Genomic DNA, 18,406 nt, shown 5'->3' with positions numbered 1-18,406 from the left:
GTGTCAGAATGACAGCACCAAATAATTAACAAGAAGGAACAGTTAGAGTGCAATACCCGTGCCCACTAATTGATCTGAGGACAGAACATTTTGCAGTGCGACCTTGACTTTCAACCGACTGCTTTCAGAATTGACTTGCTTCATTCTTGCCTGATCTTAATTCTTCCACCAGGTTTGGTTCAAATCAGATAAACGCTGTTTGAGATGACCTTGCCCTTTGACCTTGACATTTAAATGATTGCTCTCAAAATCGAATCCATCTGGCTTTATCCTGTCCTGAACCTTTCCACAAACTTTGGTTTATATCGGATAAAAATTGCATAAGATGACCTTGTCCTGTGACCTTGACCTTTAACCCATTGTTCTGACAAAATGCTTGTCAACTCCTTGGCTGATTTTCAACAGTTTCACTAAGTTTGGTTAAAATCATATGAAATCTGTTTTAGTTTTTCTGTTCACACGTTGCCATGTTACCTTGACCTCTTACTGATTATTCAAAAAATGGACTACCTATTCCTTACCTTACTATCAGTCCATCCTCCAAGTATGGGTTGAATAGGATAAAACTGTTAAAGTTGACTTTCCTGGGTCAAACTTTGACCTAGCCCTGTGACCTTGGCCTCTGACCTTTTGTTTTAAACAACAGGTCTTTTCCTTGACTATCCCTCAACCCTTCCGTCAATCTTGTTTAAAAATGAGCTATTATATAATTCCACACACACAACGAGCGCAGATATACTGTAAGCATTTTATAGCTTGGGGTTGACTGAGAAAATGGAGGCTACATTTTACTTTCAGTACCTCAGTAATTTGAACAAGATAGTTTTTACGTTTACTCAAGTAAATTTAACTCACGTTACGTTTCCTTTAACTTAAATAAAATCTTGTAAATGAAATAATACTTTGACTTGAGGGGTGTGAAGTGAGGATGTCAAGTTACCCACAGGTTCATCAGATCTGCCATTTTTAAGTCATTATTATTTTTTGCAATTTTCCATGAATTGGCTTTAAATCTGGTACCAGTATTTCGTAAAATTAAGCCCAGTATTGGAGTAGTAATATTCTTCGAATGCTGGCATTCTTCTAGCATACTCAGGATCAGAAACTATCCATCATCCAATTCTTTATTGTCCCACAGAGGCATGGGGGTCGGAGATAGTTGACTCAGTCCAGGTTGTTCTTCCCCCAGAGCAGGAGCCTTGGGTTTGCGAACCCTCAGGGAGTGGTAGGAGGGTTTCCAGGGGGTACTTAGATGGCTGACAACACTGTATTAAAACGTACTGAGAGAGAGAGAGAGAGAGAGAGAGAGAGAGAGAGAGAGAGAGAGAGAGAGAGAGAGAGAGAGAGAGAGAGAGAGGCGGTTATAGATGTGCGTATCTGTTTGGTTCATGTTCAAACAGCAACCCTGAGAGAGGATGGAGCATACGTCTTGTTACGGTCAGCTAGCCACAACTGATTCACGTCCTTGTCCCACTATCTCCAGATTTCTTTTTTTACATTTGAAATGTCCGCCGTGGCAAGCCACCACACGGACGTCACGATCCCCATCCCAGGAGGAGACTACGGAGGGACTGGTAAGGATAGCAGGTCGTCCCGGCTGAGGGACATATGTCCCCTACGGCCCCGCGCACGTACTGCCCACAACAGACCCAGCGGCAAGATTTCAGTCCGGGAGAATTACCTCCCAACCGGACTAGCCCTCCACAGGTTCGGGGTCGGACTAAACCTTCAGTCCCGAGCAGCACTCCTGTGACGGCCTCAGCCGCACACCAAAAAAAGATGGCCTCAGCCGTTCATAAGACGGAGACGGCCTCTGCCACCCACACAAAAAGAGACGGCCACCAGCACTCACAGGTAGAAACGGCCTCAGCCGCTCACACAAAAAGAGACAGACTCAGCCGCTCATTAAAAGGAGATGGCCTCAGCCGCTCCAAACCAGAGACGGCCTCCAGCCGCTCAGGTGCTGCTCCACCCCCCCTTCCTTCCTACAGGAACCAGCGATGGCCTCCTGCCGCGTCTGGGGAGAACCGGACACATCCCCCCTCCTCCTGTAGCTGCCCACGGGAGTAAGACACTGGTGACGGCCTCCACCCACACCAGCAGGCAGGTGACAGCCTGCACGTCACTTCCCCTGCAGGACACTGGCGACGGCCTGCAGCCGCGCCTGCAGGAGAGGAACGGCCTCTAGCTGCCCTCCCCTTGCTCTCCTTCCCCAAGGCAACCTTCAGAAGGATTCCCTCGGCCTGGAGACAGTATGGCACGGCCCTGTGCTGCCCATGGGAGCGTGTGCCATTCAGCTGGCGCCCAAGGACGACGACCCCCCGAAGGACTCTTGCCCAAGGTGACGCCGCAGTCCTACCCTGATGGCGGCCCAGCGGAAGGGAGACCGCAGACGCCGGACTCCCCACAGCGCCCCCACTCCCCCGGGGCGCGCCTTCTCCAACTCCAGGCAACCCTCTCCCAAGAGTAGGTGCAGGCAAGAGCGCCTGCTCAGCCTGTTTGATTCCAGCCTGGAGAACCAGACCACTCCGACAGGCCCCTCGAGTAAAGGGCCCTTCTCCACCCCCGACCATAGCACCCAATCGACATCACCACTGAGGGTCGTCCCGTGGACCTCGAGTGAAGGGACACCTGACAAGGACCCACCAACACCTGGGACTCACCCGGTCCCCATAACGCAACCAGAGTCCCTCGCCCTGCTCAGTGTAACGGTGGCTGCTCCTAAAAGTGACTATAGTATAATTCTTGTGCCCAGGCGTAAGACAGTGTTGTATTATTACCCGGGTCACTGTGATGTACCTAAGAAGACTCAGACTGATCCTCCAACCTAACTAACCCATTATATAAAGTGAATATCCTGTGCTATATAGTGTCAGTCCAGTATCCGAGTGATACTCATTAACCAGTCAGGACCCTATTGTCTATCCAGCCCAGATAATTATAAATAGTATATTGTGTGTCATTCTCATTTGTATTGTATAAAAATTGTGACTTGATTAATATACGTGTAAGGTTGATGCCTAGCGGTTTTGAGTCCTGTTCTTCTCGTTGTGTATTTTAGCTCCGGTCAAGAAAGAGGACCCCGGCTCAATCGCCAGGTGCTTTAGGGACGAGAAGTCGACCTTAAAACACCTAGCATAACAACATTAATGAGGTAAGTTCATAACATTTTAACAGAGTGCTGATGTTTCTGATGATGAGATGATAATATGTATTGTAGTGATATATTTTTTTTGCATTGTGGTATTGATTATCATTGCTCAGCTATGTTATTGCATTTTGGAAACTCTTTACACCCTGCTAGTGCTTTCTAGTTATTGTTTGTTCTTTTGACAATGGTGGTAGTGACGGCATGAAGTTGTTTCCAATGCTTGATCTTACGAAGGTGGTGATAATATGACTGCCTGATGGCGTTTCTATTGTTTGATATTTTGTTGTTATGACTGCCTGGAATCGTTTCTAATGTCTGATGAATGCCTGAAGCTGTTTATGCTGTGTGATCTTACGACGGTGTAAATTGTATGGAATCCTGATGATGTTTTAACTGTTTGATCTCTTGGCATTATGACTGCCTGAAGGTGTTTCTAGTGTGTGATCTTACGATGGTATGATAATATGAAGTGTCTGATGGTGTTTTTTTTAATGCGAAAGCTTATGATGGTGGCGATATTATAAATGCATATCAGTGTCACTGACTTTCTGTACGGCTTTTGTTATATAAGTACTTTTATTACAGTTCCAAACACCATTATGGCCTCATCAGCGAAGAAACGTCATTATGATGAAAACTATGTTCTGTATGTATTCATTAATCGTAAAACACAGGTGGGAGTTTCCACAGTGTGTATATGCCACAGAGCTGTATGACTGGAGAGCATGAAACCAAGCTTTCACAAGTGACATTTGAATAGTTGTCATTTGAATCTGAAAAGTAAGAATGCTGCCTTCTTCAAGAAAAAGGAAGGGGAACTGAAGCGTGCACGCTTTGATCGTTCGGGACACTTTAGTCAACAAAATGAATTTGAGTTACATGCATCGTACATAGTATCACTGACAATTGCACAAGAAAAACTCTCACAACATTGAAAGAAGTTAATTGTCCCTTGCTCTAAAGATATAGTCCGCTGTGCTATTGGATGTGATGCTGAGCAAACGGTCTCATCCGTACCCTCTCAAATGATACTGTTCATCGACGAATATTAGATATGTCTGAAGATATCAGACAAGTGACTGCTGAAGTAAAAGGGAAGTCTTTAGGCAAATCTGCAATCCAGTTTGACGAGTCGGCTGACGCGGCTGTTTGTGTCAAACTCCTTGTGTTTGTACGATATAGTTTGGTGAGTCGACTGACGTGGCTGTTTGTGCCAAACTCCTGGTGTTTGTACGATACATCATTGGTAAGTTTTTCAAGGAGGTATTCTTCAAGGTGGGCCTTGGATTTCTTGTTCTGTCATGCGTTGGCGTCGACTACAAGAGTTGAAGACATTTTTTTTTTTTTTTTTTTTTTTTTTTTTTTAAAGGGGATGAATAAAGTCAGTGCGTGCACAACATCTTGACAGTCGATCAGGGTTTCGAGGAAGAGTGAATGTAGCGAATACTGAAACAAGATATCTTCACTGTATGCATCACAGATATGCTCTGACATCTAAAATTCCCACCAAAGTTAAGATTAGTACTTATTGATGTTTTGCACATGGCAAATACCATCACGTATCCTAAATACACGACTCTTCCATCTACTTTACCAAGTATTCGAACAAGATAAAGAAGTGTTACTCTTTCACACCGGGGTTCACTGGTTTTCATGGAGGAATGTGATATCAAGAGTAGAGTCACTAAGGAGAAGCTTTCCGAATTCTTCAGACGTGATGAGACAAAGTCTCTTGAGTTAACCAAGAAACTGTCAGACAACTAGTGGTTTCAGAAGCTTGCCTACTTAAAAGACATATTCTTGCGTTTAAACTCGTTAAACATATCCCTCCAAGGCCGTTTTACCACAGTGATTGATTTCATGAATAAACTAATATAATTCAACATGAAGCTAGAGCTGTGGGAAGGGAGGGTCAAAGACGAAAATCTTAGCATGCTTGAACATTGTAGTGTGGCACTTGTTAAAAGCAAAGGCACTGGAAACCTAGAAATGGTGCACGGTCTCTCTTCCCTGCGGATGGAGTTGCAGTTTTATCTACCCGAATTTAGAAAGTTGGAATCAAAATTTATTAGAAACTCATTGACTGTTCATGTACACCTTCTTCTAGGTAACATACAAAAAGAACTCGTAAAGTTGGTGAATGACTCGGCTGCAAAAGATTCGTTTAAAACACTCTTCCTGACCAAGTTCTGGTCTAAAATGAGTGAGCTTTATACAGCCGTAGCTGATTTTGCTGTGAGGTCTTTGCTGATGTTCCTTAGCGCTTACCTATGTGATCAAGAATTTTCAACGCTGTTGAACATGGAAACTAAACACCGAGCACGGCATAATGTTCACCATGACCTTCAAGTATTCCTGTCTAATGCTGCTCCTCGAATTAAGAAATTTGTTTGCACAAAACAAGCACAGCCTTCACACTGAAGTTTACTACTGGTTGTCATATTTAAAACATGGTGTTAATCCTTACTTGCCAAATGAAGTAATTATAATTTCGTTAGTCTTACAATAACCAGTATAGTGCCATTCTACACTGAATTAGGATTTATGGTTATATTCTTCACAAAGTAACCACATGTTCACTCCTGTGTAGTATCATTGTGCGCTGACTATGCTGTTAATGCTTAACTGCTTAATAAAGTCATTACAACAATAATCATTTGATAATGTCCATTACAGTACCATTGTATACTGAATTAGTATCAGATTAATGGGGGTAATGGTCGATGGTCTGATAACTCAGGGATACTTGGTGAGAAAAAAGTTGAGAATCCTTGCCCTAGAGGCTTTGTGTGGGCAGTAAAATCCATCTGCCCCTTGACGACTGCGCCCAACTGAGATAAGCCTTTTGTCATCATCCAGAGTTGTAAATGGTTTCCTGGATTACAGGGTACGACTTGTCTCACCACTCACTGTAATGTCGCGTGAAAAGTAGAGCTACTCTGAGTGCGTGAATGGCAGTAATTTACCAAGGTATGGCAAGACAGCCCCACGATGTGACTCCGTCCGCACCAACTCCGAGGCAGCAACCACTGTGCACACAATATCATAATCATTCACACGTTAGAAGCATAATCTGAAAGAGTAGTATAAGTGGTATAACTCTCTCTCTCTCTCTCTCTCTCTCTCTCTCTCTCTCTCTCTCTCTCTCTCTCTCTCTCTCTCTCTCTCTCTCTCTCTCTCTCTCTCCTTTTCTTTTAGCTGGAACCCCTACCCACCCCCTAATTTTGTCTGTGCACACCACTGATGAAAGATATTACATTATACGATTATATGTGTACTTTACTGATGTAGTTAATTATGATTCTTCCAGTAATTTAGATCATTCTTTTCAGTATATATAGATCATTCAGCGTAGGCACTTGGCCTATCAGCATTCGACGACAACCGACATTCATCATTGAAGAAGTAGATTAATTCAAGTTCATTGCATTATATGTGTCTAAAATTTGTTAGGCAGTGAGTTAAAATAGACTGATGACAGTTAACCTTACAAAGGTAAAGCAAAGGCAATTGACCACACTGCGATTTAGATTTGAGGATGGACTTCAAGTTTTGCAACCCTCTCCTAGCTGTTCCCCTGCCTGTACTAACTGAGCACACAATCTCTCAAGATTCGTCAACTAATAAACAATAGTCTGGAGAAACTCCACATCCCTGCTCTAAAGCTTAATTGAACACACGGAGTACATTATACAAATGCTTTCTTTTCTCAGGATACTTGAATTAATAAACAAGGGGCTGGTTGACCGTTGGATTGAACAGCAGCTGCCTAATGGGACATCCTGCCTGGGCCCTCTAGGTTCTGTTGTGGCGGGGTTTAGACGCCCCCTCTCCCTCCAAGACTATTACGGCCTTTTTACTGTTTATGCCGCCAGTAAGTAACGATGATTGCATCTTTTTAACAATAGCTGCTTTACTTCAAGCGTCTATCACTATATCCTTCTATTCCATTCATAATGGCTAAAAAATCAACGCTCCTTTCCACTCCACTTTGTCCTCCTACATGCAATTCTCAAGATTATCCATCACATTCCCAGTAGGGGATGGAGGGACAAAATAGCACACTTAAGGTCTCAGTGTAGGTGTTGGAAACCTTTTATGTCCATATTTAAAAACAGTTGGCATTATGGAAATCTACGTAGTTTATTTCAAAGGTCCGAAAAACAAAGGGTGACAGACCAAACGAACGAAGGCCGCCTAAGCTTACGCGAGTTGTAACAAATGAAAGAATATGACTATTGCTAGTGAGCCATTATGTACAACGGGTCTGATAAAATGGTCCCCACCTGTGAGTAAAATGTTCCCCATTGGTAAACAAATGATAACATCTTGAAACACACCGTTATGATTGAAAACTATATTTCTTTTGCTCCCTGGTACAAACTAAACGAAATGTAAGATATATAAACACTCGTAACTAGTGAATATTCATAAAGACGTTAATGAGAAAAAACTCATTATTCTCCTTTAAAATCATTATTATTATATGAGTACGCGACTCACGAACCCAACATCGCCTGCCAACCATTGAGAGGTAGAACACTGGATCCACTCTGCTTATGTTTTGCTGCATTTATATTTGTCAGCATCATCATCAGACTCACTTGATTCATCTTGAGGTGCTGTCGAGACTCGACTGGCATTTTCTTTCTTCCGTATAGGACTTGAGCTTGCTTTTTTTTTTTTTTTTTTTCTGATTCTGTACCTCAAACTTCTTCTTTGTCCCCCATTTTGCTTCAGTTCCTTTATTTCCATTCTGAGATTTAGGCATTTGATTTTGGCATTTGATGTTATGTTCCGAAACTCCGCTCAGTGATTTACGTTTTGAATCAGTTGTTGAATGTGCCTTACGTGGAGGACCACCTTGAGGTAAAATGTCACTGTTCCATTTTACCCCACATGCAAGTGGGCCGTTTTGACTCGTAAGTGCTCCAAATGTAAACAAAGCCTTACTTCAGACCATCTGAGAGAATACCACTACTTCCTTTGTCAGTTTCAGTCACACACTACAGTAAAAGAATCATGCAAATTTACTTGAAATTATACTGTTCTGTATCGTTACAATTTTTTTTTTTTCAAATGCATACAAATAGTTCAGATGTGTTGAACAAATTACAAATTCCTTGTGCATAAAAAATATGGTGTTCACTTCTTCCACTTTGCTCACGGCAACTGATGGTAGGATGTTCAATTACATGACACTGCCACCAGCGAACAGCAGCTACCAACAGATACTAAGGGTAGTTCGTATTATCGACGTTGTCCATGCTGTACCACTTTCCTCCAAGACTTTCCTTTCATTAATAGTGTTGACTGCTGTGTACTTATTTTGTCATTCATTCATCTCCATGCATTCTGAGACCAAATTATGAAAATATGCTTATAAGTCTCGCAAACTCGTACTACCGGTACATCAAATTTGACATCACAGTGCCTATTTAGTGACACCAAATACACTCCACTGGTAACAATTTTGTGTTTGTTTGTTGTTGTTGAGTCTGGTCAAACACTGTTCTGCTACTGATAACATGCATTTTTTTTTTTTTTTTTTTTTTTTTATTCGGCCTATCAACCATTGGGGCCGAAACCCCTGGTTATTAAGGCCATTTATATATATATGTATATACATTTAAACATATATACATATATATACAAACATATATATATACATACATACACACACACACACACACACACACACACACACACACACACACACACGCTTCTATGCATACATACAGACACACTTTCATGCAAACGTACATATATATATAATAATTTTAATTTTATTTAATTTTTTTTTTGTATTTTATTTTTTTTAATTTTTTCTTGGTTTTATATTTTTTATACCTTATATTATAAAGTAAAACTAATCTAAAGACCCTAAAACTAATCACCTAACAGACAAATCGCTAACCTATACTAAATCCTACAGAGACAAATAGCTAGACCTACACTAATGGTAAAAATACCTCGACTAACAGAACACCATCGACTGCAGATATGTAATGCCTTTCTACATTACATACCTGCACTCATCACCTGGTAACTGTCAGTCGAGGGACAACCTAATATAGGGGACATCAATATATGAAAGGGAACCAGACGAGTCAGGAACATTTCCATATACGTCAGCTGTCGTCCCTAATTAGAATAACTTAAGCAAGATAATATAATGTATTTACATAATTGTACAGAAAGTGAAGAACCTCGCCCAGAACATGCATTCCAGTACTACCTGCTTTATAGGCGGATTGTCGGCGAGTAAACCGGCAACCCCACTGGCCTAGACCAGTGGAGAAGGTAGTTAGACACCCCAGAGTACGAAAAACAAGACCTGTCAAAGGGCGGAAGAGCTACTTAAGTCAATAGCCACAGAGCTCGTTAACCTTGGTTGAGAGTCCACCTAGTGTGGAGGAAAACTCTGAATCAAACCTGGATAGCCCTTGTCAGGAATTTCACGCCCCTGTCTATAGGCTAGTAGTGAGTCCTCCCCTGACTTGCGAGGTTAGGGTGGTGTTTGCATCCCCTCCCTCTAACAACGCGCGACTTAAGAAAAGGAAAGGGATACAGAGGAATCAGGGTCAGCGTGTGTTGCCTGACCCTGATTCAGTTTTGCCAAGGTGTTTCCCCTCTGGCACTACGTGATCGGGCTCTTTGGGGCCTGTCATGCTGGCACCATTCATGTTATGATAGTTGTTGAGCAGAGCTTATGAGACCCCAGTAGCCGGATGATGGGAGGGAGGGACCCGCTAATACTTTTGTTGTTTTTTAATTCTCGTCGCGGTGACACAGAGGAAACACAAACCTATAGAACCACAATCAGGTTTAACCTTCGGAAGGTACTCACAGTTGTGGCGTGGAACATTCTAAGCCTTTCGAAGGATGATTGACTGACTTTGTTGTTGTCACAAGAGTTGGGGCGATTGGTGATGGCATAGCTGCACTGTCTGAAAGGTGGCAGGGACATGACGAGATCGGTTGTGATGGTTATACATATTGCACTACTAGTTTGGCTGTGACAACGATGCCCAGCTTAGAGGTGTTGCTGTGGTAATTGCTGCTCGTTATGTCTATTGTGTTGACAGGGTTCCTCTCGCTGATGAGCATATTGAGCATATGATACTGATGAGGTTGAAGCACTCCTTGGGCTTCTTTTTTCTTGCCGTGGACGCTCCAGCTGAGATGAATGATCTTGAAGAGAAAGAGCATTTCATTGCTAAACCTGACTCAATCGTGGAAAAGTGACCCTTGCATGATACTCGTACACTCTTGGTCCTGGGTGACTTCAGTGCGGTTTTGGCACTGACAGCGAGGGCTTCGAGGAATGTTTAGGTCCTCATGGCACTGGAACCAGGGGTTCCAATAGCTCTTACCGTCTGGATTTTGAAAAGTCCCGTAAGTTGAGGAGTGCTGGATCCTGGTTCCAGAGGCCAGATCTTCTCCATTGAATTTGGTATTCCAATACCAGAGGTGCTGCAAAGGAGACTGACCACATCCTTGTTAGTACTCGCAGGAGAAACCTTCAAAACTGCAGGGTTTTCAGGAGTGCAGAGTTCTTTGTTACTGATCACAGACTTGTTGCTATTCTAAGGTTACAAATCAAAACCGAGAGAAGCTCAAGATGCTAACAAAAACATTTCCATCTTGAGAAACGCAGGGATAAGGAGTGTGCTTATGAGTATGCAGTGGTAGTCTTGAATTGGCTTGGAGTACTCATTACCGTCGGGGACCCTGTGAAATGATGGGATACCTTTAAGCATGCTACCCTGGCAGTAGCTGATGAGTGCATTGGAGAGTGCCTGAGATCAAGGAGGGGTTTTATCTCGCCAGGAACACTAGCTACAGGTAGGAGAGTCATGCTTCCAGACTGGCTGGGGAGCAGGAGCAGCACAGACTTCTGTCTCGAGGGGCACGAAATTTGCTGAGAAAGGACAAGAGGAGGTATATCAGGGAAACTGCTGAGGAGGTCGAGGCCGTTTTCATGCAAATGATCCACGACCTGCTTCCTGAGCTCTGAAGAAGCTCCACTCCACACCCACCTCTCAAGTTAACTCTGTTCAGACACCACATGGACGGCAAGTAAGTATAGGGTTCGTTGGGCTGAGTACTTTGCAGTTGTATATGACTGAACCTCCTTGTGTAACAGCTTCCGTCGGCAGGTGTACAACCAATGACTGAGCTCCCACCACTTGGTGATACCGTGCCTTCTCTAGAGGAAATCAAGAAGGCAGTAGATAGGCTGAAAAGTGGCGGAGTAGCTTGTGTTTGTGGCATTCCAGCGGAACTGAACAAAACTGGGGGTGAAGGCATTACATGCAGTCATAGAAGCCATTTGGCTGATTGATATAATTCCTCCAGTTCAGTCTGTCACCCTTGTCTGGAAAGGGAAAGGAGACTAGTGTGACTGTAGTAACTACCGTTGTATTACAGCGTTCAGTGTGTCAGGCAAGGTTCTTACTCACATTCTCCTGATGAGTATCCGGGACCATATGCTAAAGTTTCAGTGACCCGATTAATATAGATTCACCTCCGAGAAGTCTGCTGTTGACCACATGCTAGCTCTTCAAGTTGTCAGAATCCCGCCTTAAGTATCGACAAGGTCTGCTTGTAGCCTATGTGGATCACAAGGAGGCATTTGGACCAGTAAATCGGGATGTACTGTGGAAACTCCTGTGCCTCCGTGGGATCCCAGCAGGGATAATTCAACTGACTGCTGTCCTGTATCCAAACAATGAGAGTATTGTCAAGTGTGGAGGATGAACACCAGACTTCATCCCAGTAAGTACTAGAGTAAGATAGGGATCTGTCCTTGCTCATACGTTTTTCAGCACGTACGTGGACTGGTTACTTGGACGGGATGAGTCGAAGTCACTGTGGAGTATCAATTGGCAATTGCAGGGTTACTGACCTTGACTTTGATAATGATGCAATTATCCTAGCCGAGTTGCTGGAGATACTACTGAGTGTCCTCGAGGAATTTCACGAGAATGTAAAGTCACTAGGGTTAAAGGTCTTTTGGGCCAAGACCAAGGTCCAGGCATTTGATGGTTTGTTGGATGGCGCAGTTCATTCTGTCCAAGCATGTTCCGAAAACGTGGAAGTCTTGGAAAGCATCACTTCATTTGGTAGGGTGATAATAACAGCGGTAGATCAGATGATGAGATTCCTGATCGCATTGGTCTGGTCTATGGGGTTATGAATTCACTGACCTCCAGTATTTGGCCTTGCCGTTAATTGTGTAGAAGAATCAAAATAGGCATCTTCAAGGCTATGGCTGTGACATGAGATGGTGAACTGATTCCTTTGGTACTAGCTGCCTCATAGATTCATGGGATATCGCTGGTACGACCAGACACGTAACGAACGATTTCTCCATGAGACTGAGTCGAGGCCTATTACCCACATGATACGTTAGCACAAACTCAACTTATACTGGCACGCGACCTGTTTTCCTGCTGTTGCCCCCTGCCCACAGGATGATCTCTGAGAGTTAACCCGAGGTGGAGGAGACCAAGGGAAATGTCACGGAACTCATGGCTGGAGCAGGTTGACCATATGTGTCGAGAGATACTTAGGTGAGGAAGAGTCGCTGCTTGGAGGGTTGCATGACGGGACCTACTTGGATGAAGTCAGAGGGTGAGTGAGTGCCCTGCGGTGTTTGCCCCTCCATGATGATGATAATGATGATGATGATGATGATGATGATGATGATGATGATGATGATGATGATGATAATGATGATGATGATAAGACTGAAGTGAGTAAATATGGTGTGGTGTGAGGCACAGCGTTGGTTGCTACATAGTGGGTTTTGTAAGGGTCATATTTTATGCAAGAACTGGTGTATTTGTCATTCTTTGCACCAGCTTCAAAACTGTAGGGACCCTCCGAAATCTGTGTGGCGAAGGCCCTCAGACATGTCGGAGACCTGTGCAGCCAGACACTTTGCACAGTTCCAAATCTGCCACTGTCTGAAACTGTCTTCCCCCGATGCCTTCTCTTCGTCTAAGGGTTAATAAGTCTCCATTAACCCTTTACGACGAATGAAATCTAAAACATTTCATTCTTGCCACGTTCGGCAAGATCCAATTTAGGTGTGGCTTCTCGTCGTCACAAGGGTTAAGATAACTTATAGCGCTGACCAAGGCTCAGTTAATAACACTGCATTGTTCTAGGGTGATTTGCATAATAACCTGGCAGATAGAAAGGAGTGACTGTCAAACGATTCACACACGTCAAGAACTCACAGATTATTACGGTAATGCAATAATACTAAATATTAACAGTACAAGGTGCTTAGAAGTGTAATTCTCTCAAACTCTTGCTTATATCAACCCTACGTGCAGGGCTAGAAGCAAGCATAAAACCAACGTCTACCTTGAAGCGCCATATCATTCGGCTACCACTATACTCATGCATTGTCAGCTTATAGCCTACTAAAGTACAGCCAAGAGCAAAAGTTCACCGACACTTCCCTATCAACTGTGGCAATGGAAAATGTTAAATGAACACATTTTTTGTGTCACAGCAATATTGGACACACAACAAAAAGGTACATTTTATGTCAAAGCAGTATTGGGCACACAACAAAAAAGTACAAGATGTAAAAATACTCTCTGTTGGTTGGGAGGGATGAAAATACAGAAGGTAGGACACGATGCTGGCAGAGGATTGTCGATGAACTTTTGCTCGTGGTTGTACATCCATGTAACAAAGCAATGGCATATTCAAGCATGTCATAAAAAAATATTACATTCAGAATATTATGAATATTTAGCTATTATTGCCATGTAAGGAGAGAAACGTGGCGCAGCCAGGATTTGTTATGGGAAGGGTTGAATATTGGTTGTCATTACTCTTCAGACACAGCTGGTGGGGAAGCGTTATGGCAGCATCTAGACCAATTTTTAAAAATGCATCTAGTGTTAAACAGTAAGGGAAGAAACCCGGAAAACAATCATTAATACCCGAATGAATGAATATAAATTTAAATAAATGACTAACTGACCTCCTTGCTCAGCTTATGTTGTCAGAGGTGGTGGTGGTGGGGGGGGGTTCCACGACCGTCCCCTCCCTCTTGATTACGTCCATGCATGAGACCGTATCCAGCTGCGGGGTATGATAGACGTATAAATATATGTAAAACAAATACTGTATATGATTTTGTGCATACACACATTCATAAATGTATGCATATATGCAGATATTTATATATATACAAGAAATGCATGTTCATTTATTTGTGTGTACATGTGCAGGTGTGGTTGTGTGGTCAGTGGTGCTGGCGGGCGAAATGCTCACAGAGAAGTTCACTATGAGTCCTCGTGCTCGAAGCCTGCTTAGTCTCTAAACGGACGACCCTGAGGTTCCCCTGGATGAATCGATGACGACCCTTCGGACCCTTTGGTAAAGAGAAGGGATAGTAACATACTAATTCCATGTTCATATAGGCTGACAAAAGATTCTGGTCGGGTTAGATCGGACTAAATTTCAAAGCCTAATCTACTGTAGCTACATCTTCTCAGCATACTACGAGTCTGGATAAGAAGTGTGGATCTGCAGCAGAAGAATTCCAGTTTCTAACATTGCTGTATTTCAAAACAACTGATCTGGACATCTGGACATCAGTACAGAACTAACTCCGTTGCTGCCAGCACCATAGAATATTACAGGATGTTTTGCAGTTTGTTATTTAACATCTGAGTAAGGACACACGATGGATTTTTTCTTTTGGTGTACAGTTTAGGTCCTACCATGCTGTTTAAGTTGCTAGGAAAGTGTTCATGAGATGAACAGTACTATTAATATAATCTCTTACAGATACTCTCACTTTTAATCTCTTGAGGATAGTCGAGGAGTTTACACTTTTATTCTGGCTACGGCCAGATGAACAAATTTAGCAGAAAGAAACACTCTGTCCTCATGCGATGAAAATATTCCAGTTTACTCTCTGAGGATACCTGGGATACTTTAGGATAACATTCTGGCTGCTGTCAGACGTTTTTATTCAGCTGAATAAAGCATTGCAATCCAATTGGGTTAAGATCGGTTTTAATAATTTATTATCCTCTTGAGGACGACTGGGACAGTTTTATTGAAATTTAGTCTGGCTACCATTGTATTGTACAACTCGGTAGAATGAAGCATTCTGACCATCTTAATTATTAATGTTGTATCATCACCACACTCTACTTCAGTATTTTCATATTGTGCTCTCTGAAGGGTCAGCTGGCCACCTTGACCAAAACTGGAGGCAGAAAGGACATGCTGAACTGGTTACTTCCACCACACGCAGGCGTGTGTACTTCAGGAAGAGTTTGTGAACCCGGGGGTGAGAGGTGGGGGAATCCGGCTTTCATCTCCATCTGGCGCTTTCAGAGGCCCTGGTGTGGAACCATCAGGAGCACAGAAAACGCTGCTGTTAGGGCTGATGTAACTGGCATGTCCATCTGAATCATTTGTCCTCCTAAGCACTCAGGGGGTTCGACCCACACCTTGGCCCTTTTTGCACCCTAATGTATAGCACCAAATCCCTCCTCCGCTTATAATACGGTCACCGTCCGAAATTAATCCCTAGCCACCAGAAACAACTTAGAAAAAAGGGCCGTGAGCCAATTTAAAATGGTAGACACCAAATAACATCCAATAACTAATCATTCCAAAAAAGCATTTTTTTTTTTTTTTACACGACAATGGAAACCTCCTGGTAAACTACTAATCACCAAATCGTTCCGGATGACACAAGACCTCCTTTCTCCTCATCTATTCTGCAGTCATCAGTGGGGGTCACCTTCACCCTGACTGCCACCTTCACTCACTCAGTTGATGCTGGAGAGGGGTGTCTTGATGTCTTCTTGCCGCGGCGTTGATGTAACCAGGCGCCGTCACTGCCTAGTTATATTAACGCCCCTCACCTAGCTCCCTAGCTCCTGAAAGGTGGACTGCAAGACGGAAGAAACTTCAGGTTTGCAGTCTACACGGTTCACGCCCAGATGAACCAAACCCAAACCAATGCCCTTCCTATAAAGCCTACTCATCTGTCGCCCGCATTACCCAAACCACAGTTCTGTCCACACCTCCTTCCATTTCCAGCACTGTCCATTGGCCTTTCTAACTCCAGAACTCACATCCTTTCTCACTGTTTCCATCTCTCAGACTGTATCCCCAACATCGCCCACCAGTTTTCCTCGATGGTGTAGTCCGCATCACCTCTCTCTCCAGGCATACCATTCCCCAAATCCCCAACGTCACGTATCGCAGCCAAATGCAGGTAATTCTGTGGCTGGGATTGCAGCTAGTCCTGGTTTTGTCAGTCACGACTCCGCGGTGGTATACGTTCAGTCTGTCTTCCTATATAATGTCATATTATAAGCAGAGATGGGCACTTTCGCAATCCGCAATTTCCGCAATAACGGACCGCATGATATCAGTTGCGGAATTGGGATTGTGGCAAACTCGTCCGAAACTTGCGGTATTGCGTTGCGGAAGTACTTTAGCAATTGCAGTCCTGTCCACAATCTCCCACGTGGCGGTCAGTGGTGGTTAGTAGCCTACATGCTACTGCATGACTCATGAATATCAAACCTGAACAGGATTCCCGGCCAGCAGCAGCGGTGGGCGAGGCATTTGCTGCGTCAGTTAACAGTATGGATGGGCTATATCATGAGAAATGATTTGATACGATACGATACGATATACTGTAAGCCAGCATGGCAGTAAATTTTATGGCACGCATAGCTGATCGTGCATAGTTGTCACTGTCGGACTGAGTGTCACTGTGGGATATTAATGTCATAAATAGATTATAAATACAATAATTCACTACATTACCAATCGATGTACCCCCTGTTTGTGCACTTTGTACTGAAAATTGTGAAACTAGATTGTGGTTGCAGTACTGAGGAAGCGGAACTGCACATTCCAAGTTTATTGCGGAATTGCAGTAGCGAAAGGTAAGGGTCAGAGGTTGCGGAATTGAAGTTTAGATTGCGGTGCCCAGCTCTGGTTATAATGGTTGTTTGCTGGGAACACTTCAGTGTTGGCTATGACAGGCATGAGCAATGTTTCTGCCCTTATAATAACGTTCGGTTCATATGACACAAAGGTACGATGAAGTACAGCTGTTTTGTAGATCATGCCTCTGAAGTCTACAACCAGAGCTTGCAAGTTCGAAAATCCTGTTTGGATAACAGTATTCTCCATGCTCTGGTTGGAAGACGTGTGATGTAGAGTAAAAGTGGTGTGATAAATGAGGTTTCAGTACCGTATATCTGGGATGAATGGTTAGGTGGAGCGACATGATCGGCTGGAGGAAGAAATGAAGTGATAGGAATAAATTAGTGTCCTCAGCAACAGACCGGTGGCTGACCTCGTTCTCAAATCCAGCACTCAGACCACTCCCAGTGCCCTCCTGGGCATGTGAAAGATTGATTTAGAGACCGTGAATAATTTAGACATTCAGGAGTTGGAGTTTGTGTTGTTGTGAAGAAAGTGAGGTGGCCAGGCTCTTAGTGAGGTACATGATGACTACATTACTTCCTGACCCATTATCCTAGTGATAGACGACCATGCTTTACTAATGGCCTAAGTATACACCCTGCCTATCATTGAGCTGAGTTTCAGTTAAGAAGAAAAGGTGAGGTTTAGAGGAGAGGTGGTGCTCAACAGAGAGAAAGTTAGAGGAAAGGCTGCAAATGTTGCAGAAATGAAGAAGTGAGTCAGACAGTGGTTCCAGACAACCCGTTGAGTCGTCACCAGGAGAGGGGTGGATGGTTAGGGCATTTATGGTCCCTCCCCCCCCCGGGGGGACTCCAAGGCTTGGTTATTAGACACCATTTTTTTTTTTCTTTGAAGAAGTGTAGTGTGAAATGTGCATGAAGTTTGGTGTTGACAGTTAGAGACACTTGTATTGAAGAGCATGCTGGCCTACTCTCTGTGTTGCTGAAACACTGAAAAAGAACAGCAAAAGGGGGATGGTCAGGATCTAGTCCCGAGGGCTGATGAAAGAGAACTCCAATTCTCCCTGTCATCAGCTTTCCATCCACCTTGGGAGTACTGCACTGCTCGACTGGTGCTACAGTCTACTCCCTATTTTTATCTAAAGAAATGAACAGTTAAAATAAAAATGGTAGCAGAAACTCTTATTTTAATTATTCCATGTCCTGCAAGAATTCACTTTTCCACTTGCAGATCTATCCATCTATATACCTCATGGGCTGTTTTCCCTCAAAAAGTGGGGTAGCCGAGACAGGA

General features: G+C 43.5%; 1 protein-coding gene across 1 annotated transcript in view; it reads left to right on the top strand.

Moving 5' to 3' along the window:
- LOC145394032 (putative glutamate receptor) overlaps nt 1-14,504 on the top strand; it is a 38,858-nt gene extending 24,354 nt beyond the window's left edge. Inside the window, exons 9-15 of the mRNA XM_080268002.1 lie at nt 6,865-7,025; nt 7,965-8,020; nt 10,444-10,549; nt 11,314-11,417; nt 11,714-11,901; nt 12,053-12,201; nt 14,413-14,504. Of these exons, the coding sequence (XP_080124128.1) occupies nt 6,865-7,025; nt 7,965-8,020; nt 10,444-10,549; nt 11,314-11,417; nt 11,714-11,901; nt 12,053-12,201; nt 14,413-14,504 (856 nt within the window). The remainder of the gene's footprint in view (nt 1-6,864; nt 7,026-7,964; nt 8,021-10,443; nt 10,550-11,313; nt 11,418-11,713; nt 11,902-12,052; nt 12,202-14,412) is intronic.
- Nucleotides 14,505-18,406: the final 3,902 nt, after the last annotated feature.

The sequence above is a fragment of the Coenobita brevimanus genome, chromosome 26 (assembly GCF_032717465.1).
Source record: "Coenobita brevimanus isolate Jiangsu-jjx chromosome 26, ASM3271746v2, whole genome shotgun sequence".
Taxonomy (NCBI): Eukaryota; Metazoa; Arthropoda; class Malacostraca; order Decapoda; family Coenobitidae; genus Coenobita; species Coenobita brevimanus.
Note: the sequence above shows the minus strand (reverse complement) of the source record. Positions and strands in the feature narration are given on the sequence as shown.